We start from the raw sequence: 17,244 nt of genomic DNA on the forward strand, positions 1-17,244 counted from the left end.
GGGAGGTTTTAACCATACACTGGTTAGTCTACATCGAGACATCTACAAAATATACAGTAGAACTGCTTTAGTAAATTACATTTGATTTCTGTCTGAGCAAAATGAGTAAATGGAGAATAATTTCACTCTTTCTTTCTTCCTGTTTGATTTGGAAGCAAGATGGCTGCAACAGTGGGCTCTCTCTGCTCCTTTGAGTCAGTGACATTGATTGAGGTTTAGCATTTCCTTTGTCTCTTACGGTCTGTGTGAGAAAGGGTTGGTGCACTTCCATATTGAGGTTCTCTGTGTTTACTTTCAGCACTGCTCCTGAGAGACACAGGCCAACCTGATGTTTGTGCACAAGCGTCTCAGGCTTTCATTCACCACTTGAAAGCTCTTCACTTGCTACTAATTTTTGAGCCTTCAGAACCATCTGTCCACACCTTCAAACCCCTTTTTTAAGGATGACAGCATGTCAACTTTAAAGAGTTTAATGAAAGCCTCTTAGATGTATACATGTTAGGTTCAAATTGATGTGATTACGACACTTAAAAGCTTTAATTTAAAAACAATGAATAAGATTTAGCTCCTTTAAAATTATTTAGTTTGTGATTTGTTTGCTTTGATTACTATCATTTTTTTTAACCATTTGTTACTTCTTGCTTTTTGAAATCAAAACAAAAGACTGTCCTCATTCTGTATTAACAATTTAAATGACAGGAAACTCAACGTTCCACACGACCTGGGGCAAGGTTGAAGTGGGAAATTAATCTATTTACTTTTTCTTCTTTTTTTTGGTATTTTGTAAGTTCGTAGGTGAACACTTCACCCGTAAATGCTTGTAAAAAAAAATACAAAACTGTTATTGTATCCCGAGTTATCCTAAGTTCAAATTTCTTTTCTTGAGGGAAAGTTTTGAATGCGTAATGCTCTTTCGAGACAAATGTCAGGAAAAAAAAGAACTTGATCCGTCCAGTGGGTGACACTGAACAAACACTGTAGTAGCTCTAACCAAACACATTTGCAGCATATGCGTGTTGAAAATATTTCAGCAGTGTCACCAAAGGCGTAAGCGTTTTGTTTCATCCGTGCTGCTTGATCCGATGTCATTCTGTTTCTTTCCCCTTTCAGATCCTTTTAGCAAACTTAATTTAGAAATGCTTTATTGTAACGATGGAGATTAAAAACGTACAAATGTTCCATTTAAATGGATGTTAGCCCCCAAAGCCTTATCTTTAAAACCCAGTCAGCCGTTTGGGGTTAAGTCTATTTCCATGTGTGTGAGAAGCTGAGGGGATAACCTGCTGGCAGCGGAGGACAGTTCAGATCTCTCCTCACTCTAAATTGCAGGCAGGCATCCCTGCAGCCCCACATGAGGACCATTGAGTCCCATCAAGATAATCCTTAATAAAGAACGGCTTCACATTTAATCTTAGCTCACTTCTCAAATTTCTAACTTGATATAGTTTTTGGCAAGTGGCTTTTTAGTGGCAATGTCAATCGAACCGCATCTGTGCATCTTTTGTTAAAGCTTCCATTTGGTAGACACGGAGAGCCTTCCAAGTTTTATTAAACAATTTTGTCATTGTTTTTAACCAAGTTGTTTGGAATTTTTTAATGAAAGTTTTTTTTTAATTATTATGTTTTATAGGTTAATAACTAACACTGAAAGTTTGTTCCTTTTTATAAAAAAATGTTTCCCTTTTAAAGCCTTTAATTTAACACTGTGGAACAAGGAAATGGTAAGGTAATCACCAGTCATATGCAGGGAAACTGCTAGGCTGGCTAAAGTCTTTATTCAAAACATCGCACAGCTTTTTATACAGGTTTGGACGAAGAAAGTCAGTTAGACATAAACAACTCTGGATAATTATAATGTGCAATTTGAAAATAACTCACTTGCAAAATCACATCTCCATCTAATTTTATGTAGCTGTCCATCAAGGCAGAGCGCCGCTGCTGAGACGCAAGGAACAGAACTGGCATCTGCACCTCTCTGCTATCAGAAATAGTCACCTGAGAGTCCCCTAGCATCTATTATTAGGCAATTGAGTTACCAAGAATGTGTTCTTTTGTGCAATATATTGTGCAATATATTTTATGCTCCAATATTGTAACAGGATCCTGTGGGTTTACCTGTGGGCTGTTGGCTTGGTGAAAGGAGGCGGCACATGCATGTCCACGTTATCACTGCAGTGTGTTTAAATCAGGCAGAGTGCAGCTTGGATCTATTTCTGTCGGCTGCTTGTTGACGACAGGGAAGCTGGACGGCATTGACCTGCTTTTACTTTGAAATCCAAACAAGAGCTGATGCGTCAGAGAAAGAACACTTTTTTATTATAATTCAGATTTAAAAAATGTCTCTCTGTTAGATGTACACATCTTTAATTGATCAATCTACGTATAATAAACGTTTGAAAATAGCACATTTGTTGCCCCGCTACCAACACAGCACACTATTCTTGCAGACCTGAATGTTCTTTCTCTCTCAACACCTCCTTACCATAGTAAATGTGTGATTTCCTCTCTCCTCAGACCCATTTATCAGTATTTCGGTTGCTGTTTCTTTTGCAGTTTTTATTTTTGCTAAAATAAAACAAATATTCAATGGGTCATTGATGTGTCTACCAACTGATATTCTTAGAAATAAAGTCCTGACATATTGCGTCAAAATCTGTTCAAGGTTCGTCTGCAGCTCGGATAAACCTGCAGTTTCAGCTCGTCGGTAGCGCCGTGGCCTTGTGCTGAAGCTTTACACAGTTGAAATAATAACCTGGAGCAGACAGAAGGCAGTCATTACCTTGCACACAGACTCTGCATGTATGTGTTGACGGAGGACTTCCACTAGAGTGCCGTGGAGATGGGCAGAGCCGAGCCTTCCAGCCGCTGTTAGACCTGTGGATCTGCATCACCTTGGCTAATGACCCCCTTTTTTTGGCCCACTAAGATCCTGCTATGACAGAAAATCCATCTAGAGTTTTCAAGAAAAAAAACTCTAAAATGTGGTTTTCTGTGGGGGGAAAAAAGGGAGCATAACAAAAACAGGAGACTAAAGAGGGGGAGAGGAAATGTTTGAGCCCCTGGGGCATGTGAGCACGGCCTGCTGTTCCAGTGCAGAGAGCTGCCATTTCATTGTCTTGGTCTCCACTGATACGATCTAGAGAGGACTCTGTTTCTGAAAGCTTTGAGTGAATGACATATGGGGAGCTTGTGTGAGGCGAAACACCCCCGTGCCGCTTCCAGGACTCGAAGTCTTCCTGTGAGAGAGCTCCGTGCAATTTTTCTGCTTTTTCAAACAGCAGCAGCCTCCCTCTCACTCTCATTCACCACTCTTCTCCCTCCCGCCCTCTTTTTTTCTGTTGCTCTCACTCCCCCTTTTTTTTCTCTCTTCCTCAGACAGCCACCAGTCACTGGCCGAAGCAGTAATCCAACAACTCTTTCTCAACAGACAGTCTCCTGAGAGAGCGCGCAGGGCTCCAAGGCTTCTAACACCTAAAATGAAAAAGAAAAAAGTAGTCCTGTATTAACAGTTGACGTGCTACAGACTCTACCAGCACCCGAGACCTGTTGAACAAAGTGTGTCATCCCGTCTACTGGACTGACTGACCTTTTTCCACCAGATTTCTGCTTAGAAACGACGGCACAGGAGGGGATAAACACACAGGGATTCATCTATAATTTCAGTGAGTATGGTTTAAACTTTTCTATGTGATGTTTACAGCCGATGTGTTGTTGATTCATCTTTGACTTCTTCTTTCACTATTTTGTAGACTGAGAATCATTTCTTTTATCACTTTATTGCATATATTCCACAATTTAAAAAAAAAGTACAAAAATGTTTCCTTAAACTACCAAATTTATACATATATATATATATATATATATATATATATATATATATATATATTTAGTATATCTCTTAATTGATCTTGTAAATAGAATGATTAAAACAAAACATTGCGTACATTTAAATTAGAACATGATGCTCTTTGAGTCATTTTAGTTGTTATGCCTTGTAAATTTGAAAAACGTCCCCGTGTTCTGATGTAATTATAGGCGTGATTGAAATAGTATTGAAAATAGTAGGTTAAAATTAGGAGTTAAAATTTGTATTTTTAGTTAAAATGTGCAAATACAAAATTGAAATGTTTAACTTCCGTACCGTGATTAGGATATTTGTAAAAATAGCTGTTTTACTATTTATTCTACAATTATTTGACAGTATCCATTTCTTTAATTTGTCCTGGCCTCCTGGCTGTATTTTGCTTGGTGGAAGACGACCCGCTTTAGTTTCTTTTTCTACTAGAAGAACAGAAAAACTAAGCCAGTTAAAGCAGCTGACATTTGAGGCCATCTGCTGAGCCTAGGAATGCTGCAGGCGGACCTGCAAGCCTCTCAGCGTCTGATCAAGACAACAGGCCTCGACTCCCGGCCGTGCTGCGTCTCCGCTCGCCGCTATTCCACGTGCAGCGAAACTGACTCGCCGGGCTGTAATCAGCAGCCCCTCTAATTGAAGGATGTTCTGGTTTAATGTTCTGTGCACGATGACAGCCTTGCATCCCAAGTCAGGGAATTATTGCAAGACATGTTTGTTTGTTTGTACAGAGCTCTTTAATTCCCGTTTCCCTTTTTAAGCTTAAATTCATGTCATTTTCCAACGTCTGCCTCTTTTTCTAGTGTTTGGAAAGGTGTGTGTTAATGACAGAGAGGACATTAAGACTTTAGGGTAGGCTTGTGAGGGAGCTCGCTCGGAGAGTGGCTTTTACTCCGTAGACAAACATGACAGTGTGTGTTTTTGTGTGTGTGCTGCCTGCTGCAGCTATTCACACACTCACAATAACCCTATTTATCCAATTAAGAGATAATGAGCAGCTTGATTTGGTGCTGTTTACACTGTGTATTTGCATTACATATGGAGAGATCGGTGTTTCAGCTCTTCACGCACGCGTAGCAGCAGTGCGCGGTGGTGACGGTGCCATTGTTTGCCCAAGGACTGATGATTTCCGAATGGATGCGTCTAGCCGTTCGGGCCCATCGGCAGGGAGATTGAAAATGGGGAAAGAGACAACGCTAATTGATGCAGCCTAGCTCAGCTGGAGGAGGGGTGAAAAGAGGACAAAACCAATAGAGACCCACTATTAAGTCAGGCAATTAGCAAATACAAGTTGTTTACTAAATACTAGGGAATGGTGTTTTGCTAACACGCCATTGTTTGGATGTAAAATCCAGTAGATGGAGCAGGAAATGAGGTTTTTGGTGATTGACATTTTTCAATCATTGATATTATTTTCTGTCTCTGTAAATACTTCCTTGTTGTACCGTCTAATCAGGAAAATTTCAGAAAAAGGAACTAAAAAACTCAACAGAAAAATGTTTGTTGTGCCTACATTTAATCTACAGTGAATAACTTTCTTCTTTTTTTAAACAAAATATAAATTCTCATCATTTTTTTTCTGAAAAACCATCATATCTTTTGTATTGGAATAAAAATCAGCACAAGTACAAAAATCTTTATAGGTTTGTCCTTGTTAGAACCTTCTCTGCAGATATGTTGATCGGTAGCCTGTGATAAACTGTCCACCTTAAATCTTGTTTGATTGGCCCTCAATCGGCAAAGTGGACCTTCTGGAAATAATTTTAAAGGTTGAAGAGCACAGTATTAACAGATTTAATGTAGCTATTGAGTGAATTGCTGGAGCACAGTGTCAGATAGGGGAGAATTCCACATCGGCAAGCAGCACGTTCCTTGAAAACTGAGCTTCTTATTCAGACGAGGGGGAAATTTTTGTTTTTCTGGGGAGCATCAAAAGGCGTCCATAATTTGTTGTCAGTAGCCTTTTTTGTGTATTGATTTAAAATGCACACAGAATAAATAAAATGGGTTTTCTTTTATGTAAATTATTATTTTTATCCCTAATAACGAACAGACAAAAGCTATAAGTCACATATTTTTTAGGATTCATTTAATTTAGTAATATAAAATAAATGGTTCATTTTTTGGTTTTTGGGCATCCATCTTTTTTTGTTTTCTTTTTTTGACCATGTAAGTGAAGTGCACCATTTTATAAACTGCGCCTAGTTCCACTCACATCTGTGTCCAATATTTGTCTGCATCTACATTCTTTTCGAGTGGATTTATTTTTCCTGGGCCACCATGTGGATTCAGCTGACCAGCTTAAGTGGGGATTAGTTGTTTTAAAGTTAGAATTTGATTAAAGCATTGTTTAGTAAAACCTGCAGTGCGCAGCACTTGGTTTTTTGGGATTGTCGCACTCTACTTCATTAAAAAATCTGAAAGTTTTGTTCAGGTTTGGCTGCTAGATTTTTATGCACAGCAGTTTTTGTCATAGCTGTGAAAATGTAAAAAAAAATATTATGACAGTAAAGCAAATAAATTCAAACTTTATCAAAAAAAGCTCTTGTTTTTATAGAAAAAATGAATTAAAAATAAATGAAAAAAAATCATGTTTGCCAGGCATTTTGCTTGCTGCAGTAACAAATGCTACAGCCAATATTTCTTTTTAAAAGTACATCTTTTGAGTTTGGACTTTTTTTTTCTTTATAAGGGTAAACTAACCTCCATGAATGAAGCAAGTTGCAGCACCTTTTCTCCTTGATGACACTTCCAGCGGTCCATGCAGCCAGGCTTTGTTCCTGCTGGCTTCAAAGACTTGGCAGTTCAGGTTGAAGTGAGACGCACATCAAACAATCTGACTTCTGCCCCTTCTTAAACAATAAATATTTAGCGGTGAAGAAGAAAGGTTTGCTTATCCATCTCCCTCTTCCATCTTCTTTGCTCCCTTTCCCTCTTCACCTGGTTGGTTTCACCTGCTGGCACTGATGGAAACATCAGCGTGGTCATGCCTGTAACTCTCTGTGCTGCTAAAGACAGACACCAGCCACTATGCACCAGCGCACATCCCCAGCGCTTCCCCCTCCAACCCTGTGATCGCTGTTAATGTGCTGTGGCAAAATGTGTTCCTCCGTCCTCCACTGTTGTTTTTTTTTTTTTTTCAGATATTGATCTGAAAGATTTGTAAATTTTGCAAAATGAAATGAATATTATTTTTAAAGATGGCTCTGCTGCAAGCAGAGGTAGGAGAAAGCAAATTGTAAGGCTGGGATGGTATTCATGAAGGCTTTGCTTTGGTGTGAAGAGCAAAGCTGGCTGAAAAAAAAAAAAACGTAAGACCGCCTGGCTCAGGTTACCCTTGCTCATGTAAACAGACAGCCATTAAAAAAAATCATACCAGGATCTTTGAAAAAAGACCTTATGTCTTTTTTTTTCTAACCACATGAATACCTATGACCTCTTTTGGACCCTTTATTCCCGTAGTGGGTCGGAGTCAAATCCAATAGAGCGCCACAGCAATGCAAGTATATGGCTCCGCTTGATGTTTGCAGAGAGACAAGCCGAGCGGGAGTGGACAGCAAAATGTAACTGTCAGCTAAAGGAGAGTAATAGAGGCATTTGCAGCGTCATAGGAAACATATGTGGCTCCATATGCTCTCCATGTTCTTGTTTCCAGTCTCTTGCATTGTCTAAGATGCACCACTGATCTGGGGGCCTCCAAAGTGCCCCTGTGTCAGAGATGTGAATGTGTGTGTATGAGGGTGTGCGTTGACGCGGGGCCTCTGAAATGCTCTATGCATGAGTGTGTGCGGCGTGAGTTATGTATCTTATAAAACAAAAAATAGGAGCTTTTTTTTCTATCAATAAAAAGGGTTTAAATAATAAAATTGTGATATAAAATAGAGAGTAAGTTGTGAAGTTGGTGAACTGCCGGTCTTCGTGCTGCAGCATAGCCCCAGGCGGGGGCAGGTCTATAGGGAGCAGCCCTGATGGTCATTAGGACCTGTCAGTACGCCTGGAGGAGGAGTGCTGATAAATTTCAGATAGTGTCAATTGCAGATGAAAGATCTGCTGAAGATGCTAGGGGTGTCACGCTTGACTTACCGCTGCTCAACAAGTCCCATCTTCCTTCCAGCAGCAGGCTACCTGAAGCAGGGAAGTAGGCAGGCTCTCCCACACTCCGCTGCCCCTCAGCCCCTTTCGAACCCCAACCCCTCACCCCTCTGCCTACCTTCACCCCCCCCCACCTCACCCCTTCCTGCTTACCTTGGCTAAGCCGCTTTACATGTTGATTGGGGGAGGGCTAATCCAGTTTGCAGCTGTCGTAGACCAATGATGAATCACCTTTCCGTCATTTGGCTGTGCTCCCCTTGCAAAGGAGGAGGAGGAGGGAAGACCTGGAGGAGGAAACAACAGTGGAGCAGGGCTGCGGCTCAGAGAGAGACAATGTGAACCTCTGTTCCCCAGCCAGCCTTCTCTTCCCATTCTGCTTCAGAATAACAATAATGTTTTCTCAGACAAGCCTTTTTGTGTCTCGGATGGCTCCGGACTGTGACATTGAGCTGCGATAACAAGGAGTGACATTGTTTCCTCTGGGGCAGGTGGAGGTAGAGAAAAGAAAGGGGAGTGTGGTTTGAGAGGACTCATGGCCATCTAAGTCCAGGTAAGAGCACCATTGTGGCATTTGCAGCAGCTCCAGAGACATGAAGCCCTCTGTGTGGCATCACAGATTAGTGTTCAGACGTTGCTAGTATTTCCCGGGTAATATCAATGCTGTGGAAAGTGACTGTGGGGGATTTTGAACCAGCAGTCCACGGGCAGAGATCTCAGATATAGCGCAGGACTAAGTAACATGGTTGCAAGAAAACGGACAAAGCTTATTCTGGATCATCTTGAAGGATTGTATTAGTAAAGGGTTGATATTTTTATATTCTATTTTGGTCTACTTTTTGCAGCCTATGACATTGTTTTGATGGAATAGTACAAAAAATGGATTTGTGCATGTTTTTATTTTGTCCACACGAAAAATAAAACTTTATATTTTTTTAAGAATTTGTGTACACTTGATAGTTGAAGCACATAATTGAGTTGGCTTATGTCAGACTTGTCAGAGTAATTTAACCATTTATCTAAATAATTGTTTATCTGCATTGGACCAAGAAATAATCTGATTTTTACAAACTGCAAGGACAGGCCCCTTGGAAATAGTTTTAAAATTCTTACCCCATTGGCAGATTTTCTTTAAATAAGCAAAAAATACATAAATAAATCTGCCAATGGGGTAAGGAAAATAGTTTTACTAAGGAATTCTTATTTTAAGAAAAAATATTCTAGTCACTAAGACATATTTTCTTGAAAAACGTTTGTTTTTCGTGGAAGACAGAAATTAATTTGATTTTTCTTTAAACGAGTCTTTTTACATACTTTTAAGATTCAGTTTTGCAGTGCAGAAAACATTTTAACCCAATTCTATCAACTGGCAGTTGACAACAGATGAACGAGTGAGACGCAGTGTTTGTACTTTTGAAATCACTCGTTCATTCTCTCCGTTCATGTGTCTTTGTGCGATCAAATCCTTTGAACACACGAACGGGAAGACAGAATAATGTTTTCAGTGGCGTGGTCCTTAGTGCAAACACAGAAACAATTGAGAAGCTTGCCAGAGCAAACACATGGCTCATGAGCTTCTCATCTGCCCATCACTGAGGAGCTGGCTCCTATAATCAGACAGAGTGCTGCACTTTTAACAGGCACAGTAAGCATGGCCTCAAACCAGCAAACATCTGCTAACAGTCATCATTACCACACAAAACAATATACACTTAAGACCATTTTTGATTCGTGAAACGGCTGGCTAATTTGACAGTAAATATTGTGTTTGCAGCTTGATAAGTGCTGGGATTCAGACAGTTTCCATGAGTAAATTTAGATATCTTCCTGTTTGTTTTCTTGATTCCCTCAAATATTTACATTTTTTTTGCGTTTCTGTCTTAGTTCCCTAGATTGTCATTATTTTTAAATGTTGACGTGGTGCTGTCATGCTCAGTTGTGTACAGTAATATCCAGCGTTTTTGCTCCCGCAGCCTCCGCTTGCCTTGTGCATTTTTACAGCTATGCATGCTGTGTACAGGCCATTGTGTATCAGAGCTTAGAGCCTTCCCTGAAACCAGAGTGATGTGTGTAATTTGATTTGGTGTGTGCATGTGTGTGTGTGTTTCTGCCAGGTCTATGGAAATGCAGGATCTAGCCAGTCCTCACAGCCGAGTAAGTGGAAGCAGTGAGTCTCCTAATGGTCCCAACCTCGACAACTCGCACATCACTAACAATTCCATGACACCTAATGGCACTGAAGGTACGATTATGGGCCAGTGTTTGATTTTTGTTTAAAAATGTTGAGGAAAAGTTTAAAAATGGAAATCTAATGAATAAAACAAATTATTTTCTAGCAGAGATAAGTGGACTTTAAAAACAAAAACAGAAAAACTTTCAAAGCATCGGTTTTGCTTGCGCTGGTGATTAGATACAGAACTACATCGTATTCTTTATGTTTAAGTATTTTTATTCTCCATTGACTACTAGCTGTTTTTTTAAGTAACCATGTAATTATTCAAAGCCCACAGCATGGAAATGATCAAACTTTGCATGTGGTCTCTACTGTACATAGTTATTTACTCAGGTGATTCGGCCACGCTTTAAATCTGAGCCTTTGTTTAGTGAAGCAGTCATGCTCATTTCACAAACCAACAAGTTATTAAAATCGTTCATCAAACTCTTTGGCTTCGCATTTGCCTGAAGCTCTGGGCTTTTTTTTTTTTCTTCATGACGCAGGGCCCGTAGTCATAATGCAGATTATCCTGTGTTGCTTCACCATTCTTTCTTTCCCATAGGTGATAACATCACAATGCTTACCACTGCAGACTGGTTGTTAGGTTCTAACTCAGAGTCCACTGCAGGTTTGTCTTCTTTTGGTGACACGTTGAAAGGACAATACTTGGTGTTTTGCCCAGAGTAAACTGTGGGGTTGTGCCTTTGGAACACTTCTAAAAAAAAGTGTGAATTAGTTCTCCATAAAGGAATAGTTTATCTCCTGCAAACGAAATTGCCTCAACTATTGTGCCTTTCATTTAAAGAGTGTAGTATTTATTGTACTTTTGTGGCATTGTGTTTCAAGCATGGTTTGACACCACCAGCCTTGAGTTTATTGACTGTTCGGAGCGTGAACTTGCATTCTGATCTTCTGTTTTGGATGTTCCTAGCAGTTTCCTGAATTTAATAGCTATTGTGTGCTATGTGGTTTGAGTGAGTGCTAGTTCATGCATGCACTTTACCTCTGTGTTTTTTTTTGGTTTTGTTTTTTATTCTACCAGCATCTTGCTTTGAGGCATTGCTCCTCATAACAGCGTGTTTCTGCATTGAGTAAGCCAGGCAGAAACATGTAAAACATGACAACGAATGGTTTCTGCAGCCATGAGGGATTCCACTGAGCATGACTCCCTTTACCCACATTGTCAATTTGTTTTGCCAAAAATGAAAAGAGGGAGAGAAAAGAAGAAATCCCACCGCCTGCCTGAAATGAGATGGATGGATTTCAAAGAGTCATAAGCTGTCAGATATCTGTGAAATTGTCTCTGCAAAGCTATGGCTGTATAATAGAGTCGAGGTCAAACTGCGTTTGCTACACTCTTAAAATGATTTTATACACCATATATTTCCCTGACATTTCAATTTGCCGCCACAACTCTGCAACAACTCTTCTTTGAAAGAGTTTACTTTTAGTGGTGTTTTTGTGCATTAATTATTTATTGCAATAAAAATGTTGTGTTTATGTTTTGGCTTTAATGCAAAAAAAAATTATGAATTATTTATTTTTTTAAATCACACTTCTCTATAAAAAGTAAATTGTTAAGGAAACTACATTAACTTTTGCAGAAGTTGCATTTTGTATTTTTTGATGGTTTTTGGCAAATTCCTTAACCACACACTCTTCTCTATTTTATAGTTTTTCTTCTATTTTCTTCATATTTATGTCCTGATATGGTTGACAAGTTTATTTATTTTATATCCATTTAGTTTTTATTTCATTTGTTGATGTATTTTCTTCTTCTTTTCAGTTAAAACAGAGCCAATGAGCAGCGGTGAAATTGCCTCCTCAGTTGCAGACCCTCTAGACAGCTTCTCAGGATCAGGTAAGAGGAAAAGTTTTTTGGGGGGGGGAATGTGGGGCAATATACGTGCAGAGCCGGTTGAGATGAACCTAAAGATGGGTCACTGATTAGCCCGGCCTCATGACGTGGTTAAAACAGCATTTTGTGTCAGTTGCTAAACGCTTTCTTGAGTCAGCATTTAAATGTGCTGCGTTTGCTTGCATGTGTGCTCTGTCTGTTGGTTCCCATGTCCGTGAAGATTGAATGATCACCTGTCATAGTCAGAACCTGTCTGTCCAGGGGAGTGACACGGTGTCTCCGTGGTCTTCAGTCTCCACGGACTGTTACTCTATCGCCCTGTCAGAGGCAGGGTTTTCACACCTGTCTTTCAGCAAGGAAACATCACTGAGACAAACACACATGCATATTTAAACTCATTGCTAAATAAAGCCAAGGCTACGGAGTATTACATGCATAGTGGGAATTGTTATTGAAATGTTTGTAAATGTGATCATTCTTTTATTTTTTATTTTTTCATTCAAATTTAATGTTTTTAATGTCAACAAAAAGTAATAATATTTTCTGTAGGTTTTTGGTACCAGCAGCACATTTAACTTGCTGCAAATATTCCTGGATCTCCTGTGCTGTTTAACTTTTCTGATATTTAGCAGCAGCTCCACAGAAACCATTATGTGTCTTTTGCCTGACTATATTAGTGAAATGTAGTAATCGTATAGCTCCTATCCTCCAAGGGGAAAACCCAAAGTGCCGTGCAGAGGAGAAACTTTTGTTTTGTGGCAGGTGCTGCTGATACGGGAAGTCTTCAGTGTTATTAATGTGTGTGAAGGGTTACCGTTTCATACAGTTAGCATTCCCCCACAGCCAAAGCTCGCATTTCACACGTCACAACCAATTAGACAGATGTTTCCAAACCCTGCCACCACACTGCAGCTAAATATGGAGATTGCTGCTTGTCTGGCTTTTTTCTGTTTTTAAACAGAACCGGTTTTCCCTTTTTTTTCTTAGATTTAACATATTTTACTCCCAAGATTTGCACCTCTTGTATTTTTTCAATTTTGTCTGTATTATTCTATGCTTTTTACTCCAAAAGATTAATTATTATTTATTATTATTATTGTCCTATTTAAAAAAAAAAGATGCTTAACTCCTCGGTGTCTTGTTGCTTTTTGTATTTCCGTTAATCAGATTTTATTTCCACTTTTCATCTTTCTTTTGCAATTATGTTTAAAATATGAATCAGATTTTTGCATTTACATTTTCCAATGGCCATTTTTTTATTCATCAAATTAGGAGATCACACTTGTGGCTTTTTTAAAACTAAACCAACTAAAGCCACCAGCTGAGACACAGACTATTGTGTGTGTGTGTGTGTGCGCATGTGCATGCATGTATGTGTGCTCACACAAGCAGTCGTCATGACAGCCGAGCACAGATCTGCCAAAGAACCTCATGTTCTTACCTGATTATTTTACTTCATTATTGCTTTTCGTCTCTGACCTTAAATAGGTTTACCACAATAAATAGAGCAGTGCAGTGTATTCGAGGCTTCCTTGGACTCCAGAAGTTCTTTTGACAAAAGACAATATTTACCTTATTCCTTAATGTTTGAATATGTGCTTGCTTCTTTTAACTCCCCTCAGCTATTGGAACCAGTGGCTTCAGCCCAAGACAAACGCACCAGTTCTCTCCGCAGATTTACCCTTCCAAGTAAGGTTTCTTTTATTTTTTTTATAAAAAATAAGCAGCATCCCGCTTCATTTAGATCTTTAATTAGATCCTCCTGCTGGACCGGGCTTTTTTCTCCTCTTTGTTTGGCTGGATGTTTAAAGCTTGTGCACTCTAAAAATCTGCCGTATTTATTATCTTGCACAAATTTCCTTTGCCGTTATTTGTTCATTCCTGGTGTGTATGAGCTATTTGATGATATCTGTCTTATGGCTTGGCTGACTACTAAGAATTTAATAGGACCATCGCAAGGAATTTGTCAGTTAGCAAAGTATCTGTTATGCTTTGGGGGGGCTTAAAAGTCTTTTTTTTCCCCGTCTTCATTTCTCACTTTTTTTGTGTCAAATAGCAGAACATATCCGCATATTCTTCCTACCCCTTCGTCCCAAAACATGGCGGCGTATGGACAGACGCAGTACACCACAGGAATGCAGCAAGCCGCAGCTTATGCTAGCTACCCTCAGCCTGGCCAGCCCTACGGCATCTCAGCTTATGGTAAGATTACACACTCAACTCTTATTGCCATTTAGCAACATTGAATAATGTCTGTTTTCTTTTGAATTCTTGCAAAAGTGAGTAGAAACATTTTCCTCGCTGACGGTAAAGACATCATTGAGACGTTCCCACAGAAAACCAGCAGCAGCAGAGATGCTGAGTGGTTGTTTAGTGCCTCCATACAATTTGCTTGTGAGGCTGTTAAGACAGATTCCAGATAAAAATATAAAAACAGAAACTGGGACAGAGCTTTACACAGTCAAGGATCCAAGAAAACTTTCCAAAATCTGGAGGAGTTTGATGTGTTTACACGAGGGGAGTCCTGCAACCTACTGCTGCCACTCTGGAACAAAAATATTCTCTAATGTTTGATTCTCCCTGCAGCTTTTCACTTATGACCCACATGATAATAAGATGAGTCACTCTTACTGTTATCACTAAAACAAACACTTTTCTCAACCAAGCTGCCAACTCCGTGTTTGATGAAACTTAGCAAAAGATAATATTTCTAAACAGCAGTGGACAGTGAAAATCACTTACCAGATAATCACTGCTCATCCATTGCGATTAGCGTGTTATGTTAACAGACAGGAGCGGTGTCCCCTTGCTGTGTCCTGTGTAATTTAAACCTGTGTTGACTGTTGTCTGTGCATCAAACCGATCTGGTGTCACTAACTGATTTAGGTCCATTGTGGGCAGGCATAAAGACGGAGGGGGGCCTGAGCCAGTCCCAATCCCCAGGACAGACGGGCTTCCTGAGCTACAGCTCCGGCTTTACCACACCGCAGACCGGACAGGCCCCCTACAGTTACCAAATGCAGGGTGAGGACCTGAGCTGTCCATGTGTTCCTCTTGAGGTTTGAGGAGTTTGTGTGGGGTTCTGCACTGTCACATTTTTTTTTTCACTTCGATTGAATTGTCTCTCTATGTTTCAGAGGTTTTGTTTAACCAATTTATTCCTAAAGGCATACATATACTCTAATGATGGTTAGCAATACTTTTTAGAATTTGAAAAATAAGCCTTTATTCTTGATTTAAGTGTACAGAAAGAGACAGACTGATGGCCTCACATTGATGTGGTGAACAGACTCACTGACTGCTTTCCTCCTTTCTGCACTTAAAAGAATCAAACTAAATGGGAAAATGGCAAGCACTTTGATGGCAACAGCTATGTCACTCCTAAACGTGCTTTTTTTCCTGTAATATTTGTAATTGGTTAAGCTCTGAGAACATAAAAAAAGATATGCTGTAAAAATGGCCATCCAAAAACAAGTTAAAAAATACAGAAAATAGAAATAACAATATAATTTTTCTTTGTTGTAAGTTTAAAAAAAATGCCAGTACAACTAGTAGAATTTGTCTTTGGGAAGATTTCTCAAAATAATTATTGATTTTCTGCCCTTTTATAGACCCCTTTTAAAAAATTGTGTTTTTGATGTTTTTAAACATCATCTTGTGAAAATCTTCTCATGATGGATGACATATAAAAACAGAATTAGGCTTAAAATTGCAATCCGGAGTATTTCTTTATTCAAATCATTGTGAATCAGGAGGAGACAAAAAAATCGCAGTTGGAAAAAGCTCTAATAATGGTTGCCATTTCTTTGCACCTGTAATATTAGGTTGGGGGAGTCCCGACCACAACTCAAAGCTGAATTTCTAATGAACTCCTGCCACTTTAAAGAAACTATGTCCAAGAAAAAGACTCAGGTTTTTTTGATTTAGTCTAAAAATGGGACAAACTTAAGACAACTAAGAAAGCTTTGAAAATAGATTGGAAAATAGATTAGAAAAAGATGATCGGAGTGGTTCTTTAAGTTAAAATTAAAACCTTAAAATTAGCTGTAAACACTCATATTTAGGTGTATTATACTATTATTATTATTATTATTATACTCGGGTTTTTGGCCTTAAAGTCAGTGTGTTCGCTGAAAAACAGTTTTTACAACTTTAAAGTAGATAAATTAAACACTTTCCCCAAAATATAACTTACCTTAAACGCTACAACAGTCCAATTATACTTGTTTCTAGAAATGATCGTAAAGTAATTCTAGAATTACACGTTTTTTAGATATATTTTTCTTAAAAGTTAAATGTAAATGTATGTTTACTTTTATACTGTTGTTGTTCAATACATTTGTACTGTGCAAGGCGTACAATTTAGTTTTCCTAAATCTGTTACCCTGAACTATTTACGAATAAAAATTTTGCTTAAAAATGTCACGGCAAGTAAAAAAAAAGTTTTCATTATTTGATTAAAATAAGATTTTTTTTATATCAAATGGCTCAATGTGATATTCAAGATTTATTGTCTTAAAATTAGTCTTTACATCTAAATCAAAAGATCCTAAGAAGGTAGTTTTGTCTTATATCAAGTATAATAAGAAACTAGATAAAATATTTGGTGAGTTTTTACATTTTTGCTGCAAAAACTGAATCTTAAGAAAGATTGAAAGAAAAAGAAATCTTGTTCAACAAAAATTGTCCTGAGAAAAATGACCCTATCATGAAATTTTTTTCTATAGCAAACTTAATCTTAGTATGAGAAAAGACATCTTAGTGACTAGAATTTTGATTTCAAGACTATTTATTGGCAGATTACTTAGAGAAAATCTGATTTATTAAGGGATCTGTTTTTGCAGTATACTTGCTGTCTCCCTTTGATGCTCATGTGTTCAGTCTTTAGATGTTGCTGAGGCCCCTATCCTCACTGCTCTTTTGTTTTTTGTTTTTTTTTGCATTCACACAGTTTTTTGAAACGGCCTCTTACCTGCACTGTTCAGGAACATTGACTTTGCAGCGAGCTCCACCTTTATGCTCTCCTGTAATGACAGGTCAGTCACAGGTGAAGCCCCTTTCTGTGCCTCTCAATGGAATACAGTTGAGAACAATCAAAGCTTGCAGCACTTAAACCACATTTTAGGAAAATACCTTGAAGCAAACAGAGCATCTGCTGCAGAAAGAGCAAGCTGCTCTCCTGCCCTTAGAGCTCTAACTCACGGTGACAGTGTTATGTGTCCATTCATC

General features: G+C 38.8%; 1 protein-coding gene across 13 annotated transcripts in view; it reads left to right on the top strand.

Moving 5' to 3' along the window:
• Positions 1 to 2,401: 2,401 nt before the first annotated feature.
• The window catches only part of eya1 (EYA transcriptional coactivator and phosphatase 1), a 45,714-nt gene continuing 30,871 nt past the window's right edge, over positions 2,402 to 17,244 (top strand). Inside the window, exons 1-8 of one of the 13 annotated variants that reach the window (XM_023950127.1) lie at positions 2,406 to 3,662; positions 8,434 to 8,495; positions 10,057 to 10,184; positions 10,720 to 10,785; positions 11,944 to 12,018; positions 13,638 to 13,704; positions 14,072 to 14,217; positions 14,902 to 15,039. In XM_023950127.1, coding sequence (XP_023805895.1) covers positions 10,061 to 10,184; positions 10,720 to 10,785; positions 11,944 to 12,018; positions 13,638 to 13,704; positions 14,072 to 14,217; positions 14,902 to 15,039 — 616 coding nt within the window. In that variant the 5' untranslated portion in view covers positions 2,406 to 3,662; positions 8,434 to 8,495; positions 10,057 to 10,060. Of the gene's footprint in view, positions 3,663 to 8,433; positions 8,496 to 10,056; positions 10,185 to 10,719; positions 10,786 to 11,943; positions 12,019 to 13,637; positions 13,705 to 14,071; positions 14,218 to 14,901; positions 15,040 to 17,244 lie in introns of all 13 variants that reach the window. The other 12 variants (XM_023950134.1, XM_023950128.1, XM_023950126.1 and 9 more) reach the window with 12 other exon arrangements.

Source organism: Oryzias latipes, chromosome 20 (assembly GCF_002234675.1).
Source record: "Oryzias latipes chromosome 20, ASM223467v1".
NCBI lineage: Eukaryota > Metazoa > Chordata > Actinopteri > Beloniformes > Adrianichthyidae > Oryzias > Oryzias latipes.